At 38.3% G+C, this 24,014-nt stretch overlaps 1 protein-coding gene across 1 annotated transcript in view; it reads left to right on the forward strand.

Annotated features, from left to right (window-relative positions):
• The window catches only part of mctp2a (multiple C2 domains, transmembrane 2a), a 405,706-nt gene that overhangs the window by 174,381 nt on the left and 207,311 nt on the right, over positions 1 to 24,014 (forward strand). The window contains exons 5-6 of the mRNA XM_039773287.1: positions 20,279 to 20,421; positions 20,577 to 20,653. Of these exons, the coding sequence (XP_039629221.1) occupies positions 20,279 to 20,421; positions 20,577 to 20,653 (220 nt within the window). The remainder of the gene's footprint in view (positions 1 to 20,278; positions 20,422 to 20,576; positions 20,654 to 24,014) is intronic.

Raw genomic sequence — 24,014 nt, forward strand, 5'->3', positions numbered from 1 at the left:
CTATACTGTATTTTTGCCAGAGAGAAGCCGCCAGTGGATCTACTGCATGACTGTTTCACCAATCAGACATAGCAACAATAATCACAAGACTCCGTTTCACCAATCAGACGTAGCAACAATAATCACATGGCTCCGTTTCACAAATCAGACATAACCATGCAGTCAAATGACAACACAAACTGTAGTGGCATAGCAGCACAAACTCCTCACAGACAGCGGAGAGGGAAAGAAAGAATACAAGTAGAACCTTGGTTTGCGAGCATAATTCATTCCAGAAACGTGCTTACAATTCAAAGCACTCATATATCAAAGCGAATTTCCCCATAAAAAATAATGGAAACTCGGATGATTCGTTCCACAACACAAAACTGTTCATATAAAAATGATTAATCTATACTAATAAAAGGCAAAGCCCTCACTGACTGACTGACTGACTCACTGACTGACTCACCGACTCATCACTAATTCTCCAACTTGCCGTGTAGGTAGAAGGCTAAAATGTGGCAGGCTCATTCCTTACAGCTTCCTTACAAAAGTTGGGCAGGTTTCATTTCGAAATTCTACGCATAATGGTCATAACTAGAAGCTATTTTTCTCCATTTACTGTAATGGAGTTGAGCTCGAAAGCCGTGGGGGGCGGAGTTTCGTATGACATCATCACGCCTCCCATGTAATTACGCAGTACGTAGAAAACCAGGAAGAGCTCCAAAAAGCGCTTAAGAAAACATGCATTATATAATTAAGAAGGTAGCGAAACAATTAGAAGCGAGCGAGTGACATATAAAACCATATTCAGCGGCTCATGTGAACTGACGCAGTGCGCAGACAAAAAGCAACAGTTACAAAGAGTGCTGAACAAAAACCGAATTACACTGATACGCTCAAATAGACAAACCACACGCCATTGCGCAATAGTAGAGGCTTCGCCTCGAGCGCCAACGTCCGAGGTTCGATTCCCGAGAGGGGATTCACTGAGTATATACACATGCATTTTTATTAATTTTACCTTCGCATCCTCTTGGTTTGAGACGTATGAAAAAATATGCGGTTAACGCAGAAAGACAGATCACCAATTGAAGCTTTATGAATAATGGATACTTTATTCGCGATCAATGATTGTTTTGGTAAAGCCATACTCAGTGTATTCATTAGATGAACGGTAAAAAAGTAAGAGCGAGGTGAGGGTAACTTATTGAGGCACGCAGGCAAAACCACAATAGCACGCGGGCTCGATGTACTGTAGTGCGCGTCAACTCGATCTGAATTGCGCGATCACATTTGAAAAAATATATCTTTTCAAGTTCTATTTAGTCCATATGTGTCAAACTCAAGGCCCGCAGGCCACATCCAGCCCGTGTAATTATATCCGCCCGAGATCATTTTATATATTATTGTTATTAATGGCCCGGGGATATGAAGCGCTGGTAGCACAATAAACTACAGATCCCATAATGCAGTGCTTCAGCTACCTTGCCGAACACTTACCGCGTTAATCAAGTCTAGCTTATGATACTGCAAGTTATTGTGAAGCTAGCCCACATGATGCCGAAGAGAGAAGGTGATTCTGAACATAGAGCCTTTAAAAACCGATGGGAGGCTGAGTATATGTTTACTGACATTGCCGATAAACCCGTGTGTCTCATTTGTGGAGCTAATGTGGCTGTAATTACAGAATTTAATCTAAGACGGCACTATGAGACAAAACATCAAGATAACCTGAAAGACCTGAATGCAACGCATAACATACAGAAAGCAGAAGAGTTAAAGAAGAATCTGACACTTCAGTAGACGTTTTTACCCGTGTAAAATCACAAAGTGATTTCAAGTGAAGCTGCTTTTATTGGAGACACAAATGCACCAGTGCAACTTGCCCCACTTTCCCTGTTGCCAAGTAATGTTGAACCAAGTCGGCACAACGGTGTCCCCAAATACGCACTTTGCTAATAAACTGAGCGCACTGCGCAGGGCGCTTTGGCGACTTTGAAGAACAAAAAAAGAATTTAGAGTTGTTTCGCAGCCCATTTGCCGTCGATGTGGAAACTGCACCTTGTTGCCAAAAAAAGATGCCAGGCGTCCAGCTCTGATAAAATGACATAAGAGCAAAGACAACTGAATGATTTGATTTGTTATTGCTGAAAAGAACAAATTTTATTTATATTTCCAGGTTTTGTTATGCAGCATGTTCATATTTGAATTTGTATAATTTTGACAGGATATATTTTAATGGAGAGCAAAATCTTTTGGGATATTTAAAATTTAAGTTTATTTTTTATATAAAATTACATAAGAGTATAGAAATTTTAATATTTGTTCTTTTAACATTTTCTTTATTTCTAACTTGTATAATTTAGACAGGATATATTTTTATGGAGAGAAAAATATTATAAGTTATTTAAGGTTTGAGTTGATTTATTCCGAATTAATATTCTGTCCACTAAATAAAAATTCCTTTTATTTAAAATTTAAATAGAACTTGAACAGAAACGCAATAATCATAATATCCACGCAGACTTGCACGTAAGAGTGGGAGTCATCCGTTTTAACAAACAGCGTATTGCACTGATACGAAATGGCCTACACATTTAATTATTTAGGAATGGATAAATAAATTAAGATTTTATACAAATAATGTTTTTCATTTTTCTTCCTTCATGTATTCTGGCACCCCCAGCAACAGTTGCTCGCACCCCAAAGACTGTATATGTATATATGTAAATATGTATGTATATATGTTTATATGTGTGTGTGTATATGTATATATCTAGATATGTATGTGTATGTGTATATATATATATGTATTTATATATGTGTGTGTGTGTATATATATATATATGTGTATATGTATATATGTATGGATATGTGTATATATATATGTTTATATGTGTGTGTGTGTGTATGTATATATATATATATATGTATATGTACTGTATATATGTATATATATGTGTATATATACATATATATATGTATATGACAGCAACACTCATCACTCACAACAATGACAAAACAATTACATTGACAATCATGGTACATTATTTTCAAAATGTTTCCTTTTCTTTTTCATTACTTCTTTAACACACTACTTCTCCGTTGCGAAGCGCGGGTATTTTGCTATACAAAATATAAAGTATAAAAAATACATAAAACAAATTAACCTGCACTTTACTTTGAAAAAAATCATGGGTGGTGTGAGTGAGTTTCTAAACTCTTGTGGGATTTCACCCAACAGGACGACACGCGGAAGAGCGTCCCGAAGTGACCGCAGGCACCCAGCACTGCAACAGTTCACCGTAAAAGCGAATCCGAAAAGATTGCGGTCATGCTATAAGTACCTGCCGTTGATGGGTGATACCAGGAACATTATAAATGCGCAGGGCACATTATTACTTGGCCACTAACCTGGGCATGACCCTTCCTGACTGCTGTGGCTGTGTATAGGAGAGTGGCAGATCCCTTTACAATAAATAACCGCGCTGTTCCTGTTACAAGCTGAATAAAGATGGTGTCGCTAAAGTATTGAGACTCAGCTTCGTGTTTTGGGGTGCAAGATTGGGACTCTCACGTCACAGCACACACACGTGGTCACAATGCTGTAGTAAACAGTATACATTTGTACAGATGTTGACTATATGAGTGAGGCACGCCGACTGACAATTGCCCACAATCCCGCAGTGAAAGAGCGAAGAACCATCAGCTCAGTTGTGATCACGTAACGCTCGGCAGACAAAGCGGATATGGACTACTCGTATTGCAAGACCTCGCTCGTTTATCAAGTCAAAATTTATTAAACACTAGCAAAATACCCGCGCTTCGCAGCGGTGAAGTACTGCATTAAAATTTTTATTAAGAAGAAAATGTAACCTTTTTAAAGTGAGAGAAAATATGCCAATAATTATTTGTTAAGGATCTCTTTGTATACCACACTGTGAGTTCGGCCCTCCGGTTGTAATATGACCAAGCTGTGCGCTGAGCTTACTCTTGAGCATGCAAGTACAGTTGGCCATGTGAACAGTAATCTTGTTTCAAATCTCACAGCTTGGATTGCTGCTGTCATAATCGGTTTGAGTTTTATGGATTGTTTCAATTACGACAGTATTTGTAGGACTTGTGTTGAAGAGGCATCTGTCAAACGTTGTAAGTATACAACCGGTTTCATCGATAACTTCACATCCAGCTTTTGAAAGTTTAAACATTCATAAACATCAAAGTGTCCACTACTGAAATCGTCACCTGTGAATCTCAGATGTTTAAGAGGCATTGGCGGTTGTTGAAAGGTATAAAATATTTGGCCATTTCGGTACACTTGAAAGCGACAACCAAACAATTCAGCGGCAGCCATCAACTCACATGCAGATACATAGGTGAAGGGCTTAAGCATTTCACTCTTATAATGCTCCTGTGTAGTATAATTATCTCCTGTACCGTCATCAGTCCACACCTTGAACCTGTCCCAGTTATTCAATACATAAGACACAATGTTCCTCCGAATATCAAGAGTGAGCCTGATATGGCCGTGCAATATGTAACAAACAGAATGGAAAAGGCAGGTACCATCTCTGGGCATGGAAACCACTCAGTGTGTGACAGTTCTTTGATCGATGGTAATCACCTCGATAGACATGTTAATAGGGGTACGGTTGGAATGATAAAGGAAATGGGTACCTGAACAATGTAAAGTAAGTCTAAAATACCTAAACAATAACTATAATCTTAATAAATGAACAATAAAACAGCGGAGAAGCCGTGGATTAAATAAAAAGGCTGTAGTTATCAGCAGGGAGACGTGAATCCCGTGGCGAAGCAAGGAAGGGAATGTAGAGACCGAAGCGATGGACGGCCTTATATAGGCATGCAGCCAACAACGTGGGAGGCGTTGTGATGGGGGACCCAACGCCGCCTCACACGGTGACCGAGCTGCAGGCTATGAACGTATATATGTACGTAAGTAGTATTCAGTTAGCGTTGGGAACCCGTGTACCAAATTTCTTGAAGATGGGCCCATAAGTAACAAAGACTGTTGGAAAGTTCAATATGGCGGCCGACAGTGGCATCATACCACCGAAATAAGTATGTACATTGGTTTCGGTTAGCGCAGGGAAGCCGCCTACCAAATTTCGTGAAGATGGGGCCATGAATAAGAAAGTTCAATATGGCAGACGTTGTTGATCGTTATGACCGTTACGCCTAGAATTTCAAAATGAAACCTGCTTAACTTTTGTAAGTAAGCTGTAAGGAATGGGCTTGCCAAATTTCAGCCTTCTACCTACACGGGAAGTTGGAGAATTAGTGACGTTTGGAAAATTCAATATGGCGGCCGACAGTGGCGTCATACCACCGATATAAGTACGTACATCGGTTTTGGTTAGCGCAAGGAAGCCACTTACCAAATTTCGTGAAGATGGGGCCATAAATAAGAAAGTTCAACATGGCCGACGTTGTCTACTGTTATCAAACGTTATGACCATTACGTGTAGAATTTCGAAATAAAACCTGCTTAACTTTTGTAAGTAAGCTGTAAGGAATAAACCTGCCAAATTTCAGCTTTCTACCTACATGGGAAGTTGGAGAATTAGTGATGAGTCAGTCAGTCAGGGCTTTGCCTTTTATTATTATAGACTAGAAGAATACCCGCGCTTCGCAGCGGAGAAGTAGTTTGTTAAAGAAGGTACTAAAAAGAAAAGGAAAAATTTTAAAAATAACGTAACATGGTTGTTAATGTAATTGTTTTGTCATTGATATGAGTGTTGTTCTCATATCTATCTATCTATCTAACTATCTATATATATATATACATATATATATATGTGTGTTGTTCTCATATCTATCTATATATATATATATATATATATATATATACCCGCGTTTGGCAGCGGAGAAGTACTGTGTTAAAGAAGGAAAGAGAAAGAAAAGGAAACATTTTGAAAATAACGTAACATGATTGTCAATGTAATTGTTTTGTCACTGTTATGAGTGTCGCTGTGATATATATATATATATAGGAAAATACCCTGCGCTTCGCAGCGATGTCATGTGTTAAAGAAGTTATGAAAAAGAAAAGGAAACATTTTAAAAATAATGTAACATGATTGTCAAAGTAATTGTTCTGTGTATTTGGCGGCAGCGTCACAAAGTTGTTTTCGGTAGCTGCATCAGAAAATTTACCACGACGTCTGACACACCTCCTTTTTACTGTTTTCTCACAGCTTGGATTGCTGCTGTCATATACACACACACACACATACATACATACATACATACATACATACATACATACATACATACATACATACTGTACATACATACATACATACATATATATACACATACATATCTTCATATCTACATATCTATATACATATCTACATATACACATATATATATATATATATATATATATATATATACATACATACCTATCTACATATATATACACACACATACATACATACACACACACATAAATATATATATGTGTATGTATGTGTGTGTGTGTGTGTGTGTGTGTGTGTGTGTATATATATATATACACATACATATACTTGTGTGTATGTTTGTATGTGTCTATATGTGTGTGTATAGGTTTGGTCACTGAGTGCAAGGGAAAAATAATAAATTATAGTCTATAAGTTATTAAACAGTAAAACATTAACGCTTTAAGAAGTACAGGTACATTGAAATTACATTTTCTATGTGAACGCTCAAATTTGTGCCTCTGGTAATGTGCCTTACCGCATTTAAAGAAAATTAGTTTTGTGTCCTCTGCAGTGTTAAGAGAGAAAGGCTTTGGTTTGGGATAAAAGGAAAAAGGTGTAAAGAAAGGAAAGTTGCCTTTTCTTTTATATAGTATAGAGAGATGTGTTCGCTGACGTTATGATCGCCTTTTGGGGACAGTCGCGGTGGGTCTTGTGTAGACTGGTGAGACGTCCCCGCCATTAATCGGCTGTGATCTGTGCGTGTCTTCATAATCCGAGCTGAGGACCTCATAATCGTATACGTGCAAAAGAAAGTGTGAATCGCCTTAATATTATTTTGCCGTGGTGTAGAAAAGGGGTCCCGTGTTTGCACTTGTCTGGGCTATAGCGCAGGGGAGGATGAAAAAAATTAAAAGTGCTCACTTTGACTTAAGGCAGAAGCGCAGTCAGCGTCTCAAAGGCCGGCACAGCTATGCACGCTGGCTGCTCGACTTTTGCTGGGCAGGAGACCCAGTTTTGCAGACACGCTCATGATATCAAAAGTCTCAGCCTTTTGGAGGTCATTCATATATTATATATAGCAAAATACCCGCCTCGCAGCGGAGAAGTAGTGTGTTAAAGAAGTAATGAAAAAGAAAAGGAAACATTTTAATAATAACGTAACATGATTGACATTGTCATGAGTGTTGCTGTCATATATATGCCTGCCTAAATAAGTCACCCTCGCTTTGCTGTTACTTTTTACCGCTCATTTAATCATGGCTAGTGGCGGAAAAATTATAAAATGGAAGGAGGATGGCTTTACCAAAACAATTATTGATGGCTTAATCGATTATTCATAAAGCTTGAATTGGTGATCTGTTTTTCTGTGTTAACCTCATATTTTTTCATACTTCTTCTCAAACTAAGGTGGTGCGAGGGTAAAATGAATCGGGATGCGCTTGATCAATGTAATCGGTGTACCAGGAAATCATGCATTGACAAAAGCTCCCTTTGCTTGTAATGCAAAGTGTGATTAAATGCATTATTTTTAACGCTTATGGAGCACATGCATCAAGCTTCTCAGCTGTGCTTGTGCTAAGAAAAGGAAAGATTTTAAAAATAACGTAACACGATTGTCAATGTGACCTTTTGTAAGTAGTGCCTGGAGGATTCAGTGTGGAGAAACTCTAGAGACAGCGTGTGTATTAACTTGTGGATTTTTCTGTGAGTATTTGGTGGCAGTCTGACGGTTGCTTCGGAAGACGGCGTTAGCCGCTGAGCTCAGCTCAGAGCGAAATGAGATGAATGGGAGGGGAGATGATGACGTGACTCCCCACCCGCCTTTAACTGTCAATCCCCACAAACACAGTCTCGGAATTTGCATAAGCACACCCCTTCACCTACAATTTTAACTTAGTTACAAAGTGATCAAAACTCTCGCTTATATCCCGCGCCCTCTCATTAAACTTGTATCCCGCATTACCTGTGGGCATGTGAAACGCCAGCGGTAGCTTGTCTATGAACTTAATTTAAAGTTTAGGTTTACACCTTGCTTTCTTTCCGAGGTAGCAGCACTCATGAATATGGTAGTATATGTCACTCGCTCGCTTCTTATTGTTTCGCTGCCTTCTCAATTATATAATGCATGTTTTCTTAAGCGCTTTTTGGAGGTCTTCCTGGTTTTCTACGCACTGCGTTGACAGTCAGTTCATGTGATTACGTGGGAGGCGTGATGATGTCACACGAAACTCCGCCCCCGCCCTTTCCAGCTCAACTCTATTACAGTTAATGGAGAAAAATACCTTCCAGTTATGACCATTAGGCGTAGAATTTCGAAATGAAACCTGCCCAACTTTTGTAAGTAAGCTGTAAGGAATGAGCCTGCCAAATTTCAGCCTTCTACCTACACGGGAAGTTGGAGAATTAGTGATGAGTGAGTGAGTGAGGGCTTTGCCTTTTATTAGTGTAGATTATAGATCATCTTGCAAAACACTCGCAAACCAAGTTACTCGCAATCCAATGTTCCACTTGTACATGAAAAATGAGAGCCAACTCCTTCTAAACCTTAACCATCACTTGACTGATTTTAACCAAACATGCACAGACACAGACAGTCAAGGTAAAGTGAGACTTCTTGTACGTGCACAAGCTGCTAGTGCTGAGCAGTATGACCAAAATTCTATATTACGGTATTTTTTAATTTTTTCAAAATTATACTGGTTTAACTGTATTCGACGGTATTTTTAACCACATTTTCCACAGCAATTACTGGTAGAAGACTGGCTAAGAATAACCTATTCCATTTTCATGAGCATTGTTCAAAAAATCATTTTAATGTGTACTCAGGTATTAATACAAGTTTGCGTGGCCCCATAAAGTGATAGTTTTCAAGGGTGTGTGACTAAGAAGAGAAGGAATCACATTGCATGACAGTTGCAGTCAAAATATAGAACCTTTTTATTGAGTAAATTTTGCAAACAACTTAAGCTAAAATTTTGACATATTTTCAACCATCCAAAGAGGCATTTAGATTTAGTAAAATATTCAGAGGTACTTGTCAAAAGTTGTATTGCACTGAACATGTGTTAGAAAAGTAATAAATAGTAAATATTTTTTGTAAACCAACTACACTTTCTGTTAAAGTTAACAATCTCTGTCCATTGACACAGTGACTTTTTAAACAACTTCACCATCATTAAACTGCATAATATTTAAGCTAATAAATAATAAGAATTAAATAAATAGTAGTGCAACTTCCAGTAATAATACTATTACTTCAAGATTTCAAGCCCAGGTGGATTACACAGTATTCACCAAATAAAAATAAAATAAAATAAAACAAATGCAACTTGGTGAGACATCTTTACCAACTGAACCATCATTAAGGCAAATTGCATTAATATGGACCTTGCTTCAAGCTAAGCTATATACATAAATAATAAAACTGCAACTTGAATTTATAATGCTATTTATGGTGTATCTATCCATCCATTTTCTAAGCCACCTAAAAAGTAACTGTATGGTCACAGAGACTCAGGGCCCATGGTTACCATTTAACTTAGCCTGAATCTCTTCAGGCCTGTGGAGTAAAAACAGCCATGGAAATATAAAAACACCATCAACACAGTGACCAAGCTGGAGGTGGATGCTAGTTTCATAGAGGTGTGAGATAGCATCTCTAACCACCATGGCATCACCATACACATTATAGAAATGTGTAGTGTAACATACACTATTGTTATGTATTTTCATTAGATCCACCTTCAGGCAGTATTTGGCAGGTGCCTGAAATACCAGATGTTCATTTTATAGAAAGGCCTGTAACCTGGTTTGTGTACAGATGCGATGTAGTTGTATTTGTCCGGTTTAATTTACAAATTTTACAAGTTGCCTCAAGATGAACTGGGCACTTTACAAATCAAGAGACTTCATCTCCTGACAAATTTTCTTGACTTGATTAATGCCTGAGCTCTTACCCGGTCCTCTATATTATAGCCTGGAGCTTTGACAATGTTAGGAGTAGTCCATTTTATTGAGACATTCAACTCTGAAGTTGATTCTTGGTTTTCTGAGGAAGGGTATTATAAGTGTTGAAATAGTGTACTTTTTGTTCTTTGTTGTTTTCCTGTCTGAATTTACTGATAAGACCTTTCATCTTCTGGTAAACTTTAGTAAGTGGTGTACATTTGAAAATCCAGTCACCCCCCTATAAGTGTTGTGTCTTTATATATTATCATCAGTTCTAATTAAGAATTTAAACAGTGCTTATTTATTTTTAATGTATTATTTCATCAACAGTTAAATTGTCTTCACCTCAATTTTGGCACAGGAAACTTGAGGAATTTGGCCAGACCATTACACAAACCTATCCCAAGTGCATGGATAGAACTTTATTTGTCCCCAGATGGAGAATTGGCACTGCCTGCACTTCCTTTTCTTACATAGTTCCTATGTGTTCTGAGACCAGTCCAACCTGTTATTAATGTGATCCCCCAAGTATTTATAGGAGTTGACCAACTCTACATCCACTCCTTGAATAGTGACCATACATTGTTGCGAAAGTCATTAACCAGTTGCCTGTTTTTGTTTAAGATGCAGAGAATGCCTTTTGCACCAAGAAACAACATTTTTCACCTGAGTTCTGTCTCATTCCCTCTGTCATATCAGTACACCACATTGAGTGCAGAATCATCTGAGAGTTTCTGCAAATTACATGACCTTATGTAATATATATAGTCTGAGTTGTACAGAGTAAACAAAAAAGGAGACAGGACTGTTCCTTGTTGTGCTCCTGTGTTGCTGACATCTGTATCAGAAACACAGTTATTACATCTCGGAGCATATGGTCTGCCCACACATAGTCTATTATCCAGGACACTATAGGCTCATCCACCTGCATATCTCTGAGTTTATCCCTTAACAGGGATGGATGGATGGTATTGAAGGCACTAGAATAATAAAAAACATAATCCTCACACTGCTGCCAACTTTGTCCAGGTGAGAATAAGTCTTTTGGAGCAGATAGATAATTGCATCCTCCACTCCAGTCTTTGTCTGATAGGCAAACTGCAGTGTTTCCAGGTTGTCTACTGCTCGAGGACTCGTATAGTCCAGGACCAGTCTCTTAAAGATCTTTGTGATGTGAGACGTAAGTGCCACTCGTCTGTAGTCATTAGTTGAAGAGGTGCTTCCCTTCTTCGGAACAGGAACAATGCAGGGTGTTTTCCACAGTAGTGGCACTTTCTGAAGCATTAGGGACAGACTAAACAGGTGACAGAGGACACCACAGCTCTGGCCAGCACAGATTTTAAGAACTTGAGGACTGACTCCTTCTGGTCCCGCAGCTTTTCCTGTGTGTAGCTTCCTCAGATGTCTCATTACTTGGTCTTCAGTTATGGACAATCCTCACTGATGGTTAGAGGTGAACTTGTTACTGGCCATTCCAGTTGACTGTGTAGGTGAAATTGATGTAGTAGGGATGCTGTAGAAAGATTGGTTATTGGGAATAGGGAGTCAGTGGAAGGGAATATCTATTAAAAAATTGGCTTTGTCTACATCCGCTTCTAGCACCTGAGCCCAGGATTGCTTGAGTCCAGTAATTATACCCAGTCCATTCCAGACATCCTTTATTGCGAGTAGTTTTTCTTTTTTAGCTTTACTAAATGTACACAAAGGAACTGTACACTACATTTTTTTGTGCATTTTTACCAAACGTTGTTCACTACTGATGTTGCTGCCAAAGCAGATAAACTGATGTGCTTTAGACAATACTGTATATACTGCCCAGGTTTTTATGTGTTGTGATGAAAGTCTGACCTCATGTGGTGAATCTACCATAGTACAGTTTGTTTTCCTAGAATTGTAACTGCTGTTCACCTTTTTAAATTTTTTTTTTCGTAATCAAAAATTGAAACCCATCTGCGACATATTTATGTGAAGAGAGGCAAATAATAGCCTCCACATGTTATCATTCATTGCCTTTTATCTTTTTATATCAGAATTACTGTATGTTATTGAAACCATGTACAGTATTTCCCAAAATCATGGAGGACTCCATGGAACAGTGGCTTCATTGCTTTACTTTAGATAGAAGCACATAAAATTCTTAATTCTGCCTAGTCTATTTCAGGGTCATAGAAGCCAAGCTATTCCAGCATCGTTGGACACAAAGCAGAAAATAGTCCTGGACAGGGTGTGAGTCCATAATAAGGCCCAGCCTAGTATCACCACCCTCCTGACAAGCAAATCATTGGGATGCAGAAGGAAATTCAGAGTACCCTGTTAAAAACTTATGAATACATGAGGCAGCATTCTTAACCACAATTGCCACCATGCCATTTTTCACCATAGATAAATATTTAATTGTTGTAAGTTGTTCGTTAGTGATTTCTTTGAAGTCATTTTTTGTGAAAGGCACACAAATTGCCCAGAATGATTTGTTTAAAAATTATCATAAAATATACATAGAAGCAGTGTGCCACCTTGTATAAAAGAATTGTGCATATCAGTAAGTATCCAGATTTAACCTCATTATTACAGTAATAAATAAATGTTTGATCGACACGGACATGTTCACAAAATTCATGTGTACTGAAGTGACTTTAGCTGTCACACTCTACACAACTGTTGTTGCAGCTCTGCCTTTGTCCAGAAACGGTTTCATAAGCTTTATGACCTTAGTCTCTGAAAGTCTTTCTCCCATGAGGAGAGAAATAAGATCAATCACAATTGCGTAGAGTGCAACAGAAGCTTTTACATGCAGCTAAAGTCACTTTAGCACACATGTACTTTGTGAGTAAGCCGTGTCGATTAAACACAGGCAGTCTAGTTGTGACTTTACGCTTTTGGAAAATAAGTAAATAAATCAAGGTAAATAACATTCAATCTGGCTTTTATACAAGTAACATAGACCATCTCAAAACCAAATCACAAACAGAACTTTGCACGATACTATGGCAAACTCTGTAAGCCCTGCTTTTTTGTGTGGGACAGACTGACTAGCAGGATGACTCCTGACCTCATGCTGTATCAAAATTATGCCATCTTTCGCCTTTATGCCTGGTGCAGCTATGTTGTTCTTACGTATTAGTGGATGTGTATTGCTGGGAGGGGTTCTGTTCTCTTTCTGTGATGTAGAACCCTCATCCTCATCTGAATTCACCTCAGTTATAGCATGTCTTAATTTGAAAACAGCAGTGTCAGTTCTGGGTGAGCGTAAACATGACTAGAGACGAGAAAATAAAACTGAATTAAAAAAGAATATAAAAAACACTAACCTTTAGAAGTACCATAAATTTACTCCAGCTGTTACAGGTTCAAATCAAATGTATGTTTTCATTGTACAATAGTAACAATAAGAGCAGCTCACTACTCAAAATGGTAATTCTGGAGAGTGCCCAGATTCGATCCTGTGACCTCTTGGTTATAAGTGAGCAGTTCTTACTGTTGCACCATCCAAGCAGTTGTGTCAGCATCGTACCCTAACCCAAGATCTTTTTCTTCAGTTATATTCTTGAATAAAAGTGCACCTATTTTGTTATATGTGTACCTTTTGTGAAAGTGTTTATTTGACATTTAGACTTCAGTCTTCACACATTATACACTTCATGTCTACATTTTGTCAGTTATTACTAAAATATGAAAAATGTTTCTTTTTTAGTTATGTGTTCAATATTTCTTGCTGGGCTGGCTCCCTGCCTGGGGTTTGTTTCCTGCCTTGCGCCCTGTGTTGGCTGGGATTGGCTACAGCAGACCCCCATGACCCTGTAGTTAGGATATAGCGGGTTGGATGGATGGATATTTCTTGCATTTCTCTCATTTCTTGTCACCCTAAATTTACATGGATCATTGTAGACATGGAACACACATGAAATGTGTGTTTTCCAAATAACAATATATTATTTACCCTATACAACTCCAGGCACCTCACTCTCAGTTGAACAAGACCTGAGCTGGGAGACCTTTTTGCCCTTTCTGCAGTGGTGGGGGGTTGGGATAACAGGCTGCTTGTGCTGATTGACACATTTACAAAACAAAAGATGCTGTTGGAGAGGTTTGAAAGAATTTAAGGTGGGCCAGGATTATGAGTTTTTTTGTAGGCTTCAGAGATTCTAGTGTTAACTTCCCTGAAGCATCAACAGAAGGGCACTGCTACGTGATCTGTTCACAAGTGTGAATACTGCAATGCATCTGAGTCATTTGCATATGGAATGTGAGTGGCTGTCTGACGAGAAAAAGATGAAAATTTACAAGTTCAAACAACCACTAGGTAAAATTGAAAAAGTAAACTTATTCTTAGTTGAAGTCGTACAGAGTTCACAAACTCCCCAATGCTTTTCATTAGGAAATTTTAAAACTTCGTACAGCATGATCTGTTTGAGGTATCTTAATGAAAATGGAACTGTCTTGACAATTTCTTTGAAGAGTATGACATAGCTCAACAAAATTCGTCCACAGGGGACAGAGTTGTTTGAGCTGCAGATAGGACTTTTGCAATAGGCTCTTTGTTCATTATATGTGATCGTGCCTGAAAATCATCATAATGAAAGACTCCAGCTACTTGCTGTGTCCTACTAAGTTGCAGCCAGAATAAGAGCAAAGATTTCTCATACTTAGTCAACTTAACCTAACCTAATGTATGGAAATACAAGGCCTCACAAATAGTGATTGTGGAGTGAAGAAAAGTCTTTGCTTGTCGCTTAACAGTCTGGCGTGTTTGGAATTAGTCGTAACATCTAAGCAGTTGACACAATGCATATGACTGTTACTCAGAATAAATATTTAAGTGACTTTAATTTATTGACCTTGGCAAAAAAGCCACCAGACAGTGGTCAATGATTTGTTTCTTTTGTAATACTGTGGTAATATTACATTTTACTATTATAAATGCAAGAAAGGTTGTAGTTAATTTACCTTACAGGCAAATTTGTGTTTTGCATCTTTGTTTTCTTAGTTTGATTTTTTCCACCTTTGTGACTTGCCATAGTTCCTATTGTTCTAATCTGATGTATAATTTCTGATTATTTGTTGACCTCTACACTGTGGAAAGAAGCCACAGTGAAATAAAGCAGTGACAACAGAACTGGCATGTACCAGAGTATAGCCTGAATTGTTCTTTTTTAGGTTGGGAGCATGCACTAATAGCGCATTGCTGCACTTTACCTCTACCTCTGTTTATATCAATTCAGTCCTGGAAATGAAAATAGGCCAATTCAATAAAGTTTTTCTTCCATGGCTCAGTCTTTCCCCTGCCCTCCTGTGCTGCTCTTTCTGTAGTTTTTGCCTTCTTTCTATGTAAAAATTCTTGCATGTCCAAATAAATTTTCAAAATGTATCTCTTGACTTGTATGTGTCTTCTACATTGGTTTGATAATCCATTTGAATGTGTACTTATTCAAAATATTCGATCTATTATAATACTCCTGTTAAGGTTTACTATGGCACAGTGCACATTATATATCTCTTAAACGCCAACCTCCTAATTATTCATTCAAGCTAAAAAGAGTGACATGATATGTCTTGCTATAAATCGAGATGGACGAAGAGGATGCTAGCCTTGAGCCCAGTGCTGTAGTGATGAGGAAACCAACATGCTAAGTACATCCCACTTCAACAAAGCTGATAGGCTGGCCAGTTGCAACAATGGCAGCAAGAACTCTTTGCATTTATCTCATTAAGCAAAAACTGAAGCTCATTTACCATAATGCAGTGAAACACTTCCAGAACAGTTCAGAAAAGAGGACATATGCAACAATTCAATACTGAAGTACATGATAACCTGTATGCCTTTTATTATTTGCAAAACTCAGGTTTATTATTTTATTTGTATGTGCTGTCTTTAATTGTATTTTCTTTAATATCTATCAATAAAATAAAACATTGTTAAAAATAACTGTCATCCCTGCTCTAGACTTAGTGGCATGTTTTCTGGCCAAGCCCAAAACCACTTCCAGTGTTTGTATCTGCCAATAATTTACTACAGAGTCATTAGACTAGAAATCTCCATGAACATCTCTTATGCCCCTGCATCACTGGGCCTTTAGTTGCTCTTTAAGGACTGGGTCTCATAAGCAGTCGATCAGACGTCCACTCACTTAAAATTAACAACCATGTGTAACTCCCAAGTGAACAGGTGGGTAAGTATTGAGTTCTTGCCAGGCTTCACTACGCAAACTGTCCAAACAGGCAACCTGGCCCCAGCTTTCCCAGTTATTGACCAAGTGCTGTCGAATAAAAATCCTTGTAATGTTTTGTCCCCTCTGTCTAGCCTACCTCTCCAACGCTAAATAAATGACTGAACATTCTTGACAACTGCTTCCCCTAAGCATCCTTGGGAATTGTGTTTCTGATTGTTACACCTCCCTCTTTCCCATTGTTTGTTGGTATTTAAAGGCACCCACTATACATACATGGCACATTGCACATACATAGCCTCTATATCTAGTTGTTCATTCCATGTTTTATTGGATTTCTCTCTGTCTCTGTGCTAGAGATTTCCTGTAAAACTTCCTCAACCCTTTGCCAGTTTGATGTTGCCCATGATCCCCTTGCCATCACAACATCTCTTCACTTTGCATATGTATGTGTATAATGGTGTCTGTACATATGTATGTATGTGTACATAGTATGGTGCAATTGATGAGGCACTAAAGTCACAAGGTTGCTGGTTCACTTCACATCTCATTGTGTGAGACTACCTTGTTAGTCACCTAAACTGCCTGGGCTTTAATATTAAAAATATCAATAGACCTTTTTATTGTATATGTTGTGAATTGTCATGGATGAAATTAGTAACCAAATAAGCAGTACTATTTGTAAAAAGTTGTTTCTGTAAGAGTCCACTTAGGTATTTTTATTAGTTGACAAATAAAAAAACCTTATTAGTATAGGTGCTGCCTAGGAGCCCTTTCTTTACTGTAGCACTATCCTTCATTTCTGAGTTTTTTTTTTTTTGCTTTTTTTTTGTGATCCTCTTTTATTGTGTCTTATTTTTTCCCATGCATCATTATTATGGTAGTTTGTTCACTTCAGCTTAGAGAGAAGGTAAAATATTTGAAGTTTTAGATAATTAGTTTTAAAATTGACAATGCACTGAAATAAAGCATATGCTATGACCTGTTTTCTCAAAGTATTGCAGTTTATTGGTACTAAATTTATCATAAAAGTATTTTCATTCTTTTTATCAGAATTAGAATAGAGGTGTCTCAGCAGCATCTGCTTTCAAAATGAATACCAAGGGAATTTGCCTGCTAATTTGCATAAACTGAGTGTGTCTCATTCACGCATCAGCAATTGGCTGTTTTTGCAATTTTTCTTTGAAAGAAACCTTGCAATCAACTCCTCCCCCTCTCTTGATTCCCATACCAGAGTTGAGATGTTACTTTTTCTGGCACCACCATGTGATATGTGCATACATTAAGGGTGTCAGAGTTATTTGCCTAATAATTAATGTGATGCCAAATGACAATCTCTGATGCCATGCAGTTTGACAAAATGCTGTCTTTTTCAACCTTTCACTATGTTAACTTTAAAAATGACTATTTACATTCTTGACTAGAATATTTTCTACGTACGAAGTACTGTATTTCCCATCAAACCACTCTTTAAAAGGACTGGGCTTTGCCTTGATTGCTTTTCCTTTGCTGTTGTATGTGGAGATGTGTGGTGTTGCTGAAAGATGGGCAGCTGGTCCCCATAATCTTTATGACCAGATTTAGAATTCCTTGCATTTTGATTTTCTTTGTTTATCTATTAGTATAAATTAAGCATTACTAGTCTCAGCAGCCAATCCACTTGGCCAAAGTAGGGGAAGAAGGACTCCCTGGTGAATATGTGCTTGCCAGGCAAGCAGAAGATAAGCCTGGGATGGGATTTTTTTTTTTTTCCAACTGCAGTGCTTAACATATTCTAGTGCTTTCCTAAGAAAGGACAATGGAATTTATTGGACAAGATAAACTTGTATCCTTTGATAGAGAGAATTCATTTCACTTGCCATAAATGCAACATATATTCAGTACCGTGCAAAAGTCTGTCAGACTTTCTTTTAGTAAAAAAGAAAAAAAAAAAGAAAACTTCAGATATCTAGCTTGGTGCATCATTAAACAAAGATAATTGCGATAATGATCAATGAGTTGTTTGGACCATACTAATTAACTGAAGCAGAAGTTGGTGTAAAAATGTAAAACTAAGCAATGGACAAAGAACTTAAAAGATGAGGTTATGGAAGATGGGGCAGTTTAGCCTTCAAATCATCAATTCGTCTGAAGATGCACAAGAATCTGTTCGCTAGATTAGGAATATATGAAACAAATGTCCCTTTGAAACAACTCAGGCACTGCTATCAAATCCAACCTCACAGAAATTATTGGAACCCAAATATACTCTACAGTTCAGAAAAGTCTTGTCAGAAATCGTTTTCAAGCAAAAGCTATTGGCAAAAGGCCCTTTCTCCAAAGTAAAAAACAAATAGAAGCAAAGATATTTGCCTGTATACAAAAACACAGGAACCATGGTGCAGAGCAATGGCAGCAAGTGCCACATGAATGAGTTTCTGTGCATTAGTGGGTCCCCACAGATTGAGTCTGTATTTCAACAAATGGAGTTGGTAATCTGGTTAGAATTAATGGAATTCTCAATGCTGAGAGGTACCAGCAGATTCTCATCCACCAAACATTACCATCAGGGAGCCCTGTGATCGGTCCTACTTCATTCGGCAGCATGACAGTGTTCCCAAACATACAGCCAAAGTTATAACTATTTTCCTGAGATTGAAAAGAAGAGTTCTGCAACAGATGGTATGGCTTCCACAGAGCCCTGACCTCAGCATCATCAAGGCTGTCTGGAATTATCTGAAGTGCAAGTGTAGACAGTGTGGTGACCCTGAGACTAGGGATCTGTGCCGGCATTCTGAAGTTTGGCGGTTGGAATCCTGTAAATGCCAGAAGTGATTCCACTCTGTTGAGCCCTTGAGCAAAGCACTTAACTTGCTGTTGTTCCATCCTGGCTATGTCGCTAACCTGCATCCAGCCCTGAAAGCAGGTCCTTCAACTTGCAAGAGAAAATTCAGGGGTTGGTGGCAATATTAGCACTCCAGCCACTATTTTAAAAAAAAAAAAAAAAATCTCACTGTTCCACCCATTCCATTCGAATGGCTGCACTTGGGTCCTAATTTGGTATACTGAGGTCATTTGTCATGTGGTGTGTGCAACATGCTGTATCAATGCATGCTCCCAACCTGTCTTTCCTCTCTCTCGCTCTCTCTCTGAAGCAAGTGAGACAGCAAAAATCTGCAGAACTGTGGCAAGTTCTCTTAGATGTTTAGAACAAATTACCTGCCAATTTTGTTCTAAAATTGCATGACAATTAAAAGAACTAAAGAACTGATGCAATTTTAAAGACAAAGACTGGTTACCAGATATTGATTACTCGTTTGTTTGTTTTTTTCCCACCTTTACTGCTACTTTATAGTAAATTGTTAATAGGTGCACTTTAAACAGAGATGCCAGGGTATTAGGATTTCAGTTTTTTTTTTGTTTTTTTTTTAGCATTTTTCCTAGCTTTTGTCATTGTTTTCCTCTTGCCTTAATTTTGCTTTATGTACTTATATCTTTATTATGAGTTGGGTTTTTACTCTCACTTCCTTACTCTTTATGATTATAGAGTTCTGCACTAATTCAATCTAGCGGATACTCGAGAAACTTGTCTAACCCAATTTGTAAACTTTGTATAACTGTATACAAAAAAGTTTACAGATTTTTATGAAGACATTTTCATCTGGGCTACAGTATGGTTAATGAATTATGTTTAAAAAGTATATTTTTTCTTCAAGCTGTTTTCTACAAAAGTTTGACAGAAAATCTGTTTGTACTAATATTGCATAATATTGCCTTAAATAAATAAAGCTAAATTTTAATAAATGCACTCAAAAGGTCTCACATTTATAAAAAATGGTAAATTTGTAAGTCTTTCTTGAATTCTAAACATGTCTACAGGTGGCATGTTAATATTTGTAATTTTAACTAATATGTATAAACATTTGTTTTTTAACACCTTTATATACTGTATACAGTAGGTCTTATTCTGTTTTTGTCTGTTTCTACTTCAAGGTACCAGTGATCCATATGTCAAGTTTAAACTCGACTCAAAAACCCTTTATAAAAGTAAAGTAATTTACAAAAACCTGAACCCAGTGTGGGATGAATCATTTTCTGTACCAGTTAGGAATCTGGAGCAGAAGCTTTTAATTAAGGTAAAACTGAGTATATTCTAACCTCATTTAGTGTATTTTGAAACCCCATTGAGACCCAAACAAAAAAATTCTCCTTAACCAGAGGTTATATTCAGACATGGTTATTAATAAGCATATACTTTAATATGGGGACTCCATTCTTTTCTTTCCTTAAGGTATATGATCGAGACTTAACCACAGATGACTTCATGGGAGCGACACATGTTGATTTAAATAACCTGGAGCTGAGCAAGTGAGTTTCTCTGTGTTTTTTTTTTGAGAGTGAAAGTTTGGAGTTGAAATTGAGCAAGACCATCCAAATTACATTAGTGCGGTTAAATAATGTGCTACAGCTAGCAACGGGGCTACATTAGTATGGCTCTGTCATGCTAGAAAATTGAATTTTTCCCTTAAATAATACAATGCCAAATAGTTTTTTTATTTTAAAAAGGAGTCATCCATATTTATATTTATTTTTAAATATGATACAGACATTAATTTTAATAAATTTAGTAAGGATATGCAGTGAGTAAAATTATAAACACAGACCGCTGTTTGCATCAGATATGCAGGAGCTTATGATATTAATTGCCATCTGGTGCAGAACATCATTTCAGATCTTAGACTTTTGTAGTTGACTTCAAAGTGATCACAGAGAACAAGTGGGCTGTAGTCATTAGTAATAACATATTGAAGACGTTAGCCCAGTGTTTGTTAGACTTTTTATTAATTTTGTCAATTGGTACATTTTATATAGCTGCCTTTGTAATGATCAAACTCATAAGGCACTTGCTGTATCTGGTTCTGGCAATAATTTTTATTTTAACTTTAAGTACCAAATAGTTAAGTATAGGCAGTCCCCTGGTTACGTACGAGATAGGGACTGTAGGTTTGTACTTAAGTTGAATTTGTATGTAAGTCGAAACAGGTACATTATTTTAATAAATGCTATTGTTGACCAACTGTAACCAAGTGCTCTGCCAATGAAAGATGGAGTTTCACCTCTCTCTGACCTTTTTATTATTTCTATTTTATTTTCAATGGTGATGGTTTTTCTCTCCTTTACTGTATCACCAGCACCTGCATCAGATTTGTGTTTCACATACATTCTTGAAGGGTGACGGCAAAAGGTTAAGATGAGCTCTTCTGCACAGCACTGTCCACGCTATCACAGCAGGAGGGCACCTGTCAACACGTTTGATGTACTGACAAGAGAAAACTTCCTGCTATGTGTGTAACAATACAAGCAGGCTTGCTATTGAGAATGACTTGGGGCGGCGAGGGGCGGTTCATCACTTGCCCACCACACAGTCACCTCCACTACAGTAGGGTGCCTGCAGCGTCTGCCCACCGAGAACGAACACGGTGCGGCCAAATGCGAGTAGTGAATCGCCCAACCCCAATTCAACAGGCAGCCATCTGAGGCACACTACAATGCTACTTCCACGGCCCCATTCACCCTCAATGGCCTCAGTTCAGCCACAACCGGGTCACTGCTTGCAGCATTATCAGCCGTATGTGCTGGGCGGGCAGTTAAAACGCCCTCCCCCCCCCACTCCATCCAGCCTCCGTCCAGTCAGGAGCTGTAGCTGCGACGGCGTAGCGGGCGGGCAGCAAATCATCATCCTGTACACGTACGATAGCTGTGGCCTCGGTGACTATGGACCACGGGTCACCGCTTGCCACTGGAAGCCGCCCAAGGGACACCACACTGTGCGAGCAGCGAAATCGCCCCCCCTCTAAACACCGCTTGCACCATCCCCAGGCCGAAGATAACAGAGCAGCAGTTACTGAGGCGCATGTGTCGCATCTGTGGCCTCGTTCGTAAGTCGTAGGTTGGATGTCCATAACCTGGGGACTACCAGAATTTTAATAATTTATTTTTATCTATGTGACATAGAGTGGCAATGTGTTACATGTTGGTTGGATATGTAAGAATTTCAGTATACTCTGTACATTTGTTAGTTTGACACACAAGGAAGAATTTCACATTACTCTATGTTTGACAATACTACTACCACTAAAAATGTACCTCAAATTTATTTTTATATGAGTCAATCGTTTTTAGGATGTACTCTGAGGAATTTGCAATATGAGGTTTGTGCAGTTTAAACATTTGCTTAGTACTTCCTTTCAAATGTATGTATAGTTTGTTTCCATGGATTTCAGACCATTAACATATTTTAAGATCTTGTAAATGTAACCCTATCAGTGGTTGATTAAGTGTGCCTTTCATCAGTTACTGTATGTTAAGTAGTGTTGTCTGTTTCCTGTTAACCTTCCCCTTATTTAGAAACGGCTTTAATGAATTTTATGTAGATTTGAGTAAGTCACTGTTTGATTGCAGAAAGGCTTTTTGAATACTTCTTCTCTTACCTACAATGATTTTTTTTTTTTAATGTAGACCCATGATGTAAATTAAATTTGTAATTTTCTATTTCTCCAACTTTAGACAGCACTTGGAGTGTATAGCCCACACTTGACTCTATATCATGCTATTTTATCAATTCTATACAACTCACACTTTATTTTGTATCATGCTACTACAACTTCTACAATTCTGTTCGAGGCTCCTCCTCACCTGCTGACATAACTAATGCAGTTAGTCATCAGCAGTAGATAAAGTAGAAATTCAAGCCAGGGAAGCAGGCTTTTAACTCAGTTTAATATATTAACATTTGAAACATTAATATTAATAACCTTATATGCCAAAGCACAAGCACATTAAGATATGGCAATTCACAGCATATAACCTGGTATGGTTAGATGTTCAGTTATCTAAGCAGCTCTTTTATTGCCATGCTGGTTGGCATCTTAACCTCTTTTACCTTGCATGTGTACCTCAGTCATGATGGTGGTGGAAGAGCTCTGATCACCTTTTAGTAACCTTATATGGCTATACTTACAGTATTATATATACAGTATATATGTGTGTGTGTGGGTATATAATAATATAGTGAAAAAACCTGTTAAACCATTTCTGTTTTGGGGGTCGTCTTATTGTTGCCCCTCTAGTGCACCTGTTAATTTCATTAATACCAAAGCAGCTGAAACTAACTGACACTTAACTGACCAGATCAATATCCCAGAAGTTTCATTGACCTGATGCTATGCTCCAATTAAAAAGTGTTCCTTTAATTTTTTTGAGCAATATACATTGTGATGGATGGCCGGGGCCCATGCCTAGCCAGGACGCCCCTTCGCCACGTCTGCCAGGGGGACAAGGGTGGGACGCTAGATGTCAGCCTCCCTAGGTTGCACCAGTGCCTCGGACTCCCCCATGGCTTCATGGGGATTAGAGTTCTGTGCAGCCCTGTGGGGTTCCACAGAATGCGCCAGGGGGTGCTGCAACATGAGTGGCTGGCGCCTTTTTGGCATTGGTTTTGCCTTACCCGGAAGTGCAGCCAGATGTCAGCCATCAACCACCTGGAGCAGTTCCGGGTACCCAATAAAAGGTAGCCAGCAACCACCACTCAGAGGCCAGAGTCGGGAGGTGGAGGACAAAGCTTGCTGAGGAGGAGTGGTGGAGGAAGAAAAAGTGCTTAGTGCTTGGTGTACTTGTGGACTGTGTTGTGGCTGGAGGGATTACGGGGAAGACGTGCCCTCAATCTGAA

This window comes from Polypterus senegalus, chromosome 12 (assembly GCF_016835505.1).
Source record: "Polypterus senegalus isolate Bchr_013 chromosome 12, ASM1683550v1, whole genome shotgun sequence".
Classification (NCBI taxonomy): Eukaryota; Metazoa; Chordata; class Cladistia; order Polypteriformes; family Polypteridae; genus Polypterus; species Polypterus senegalus.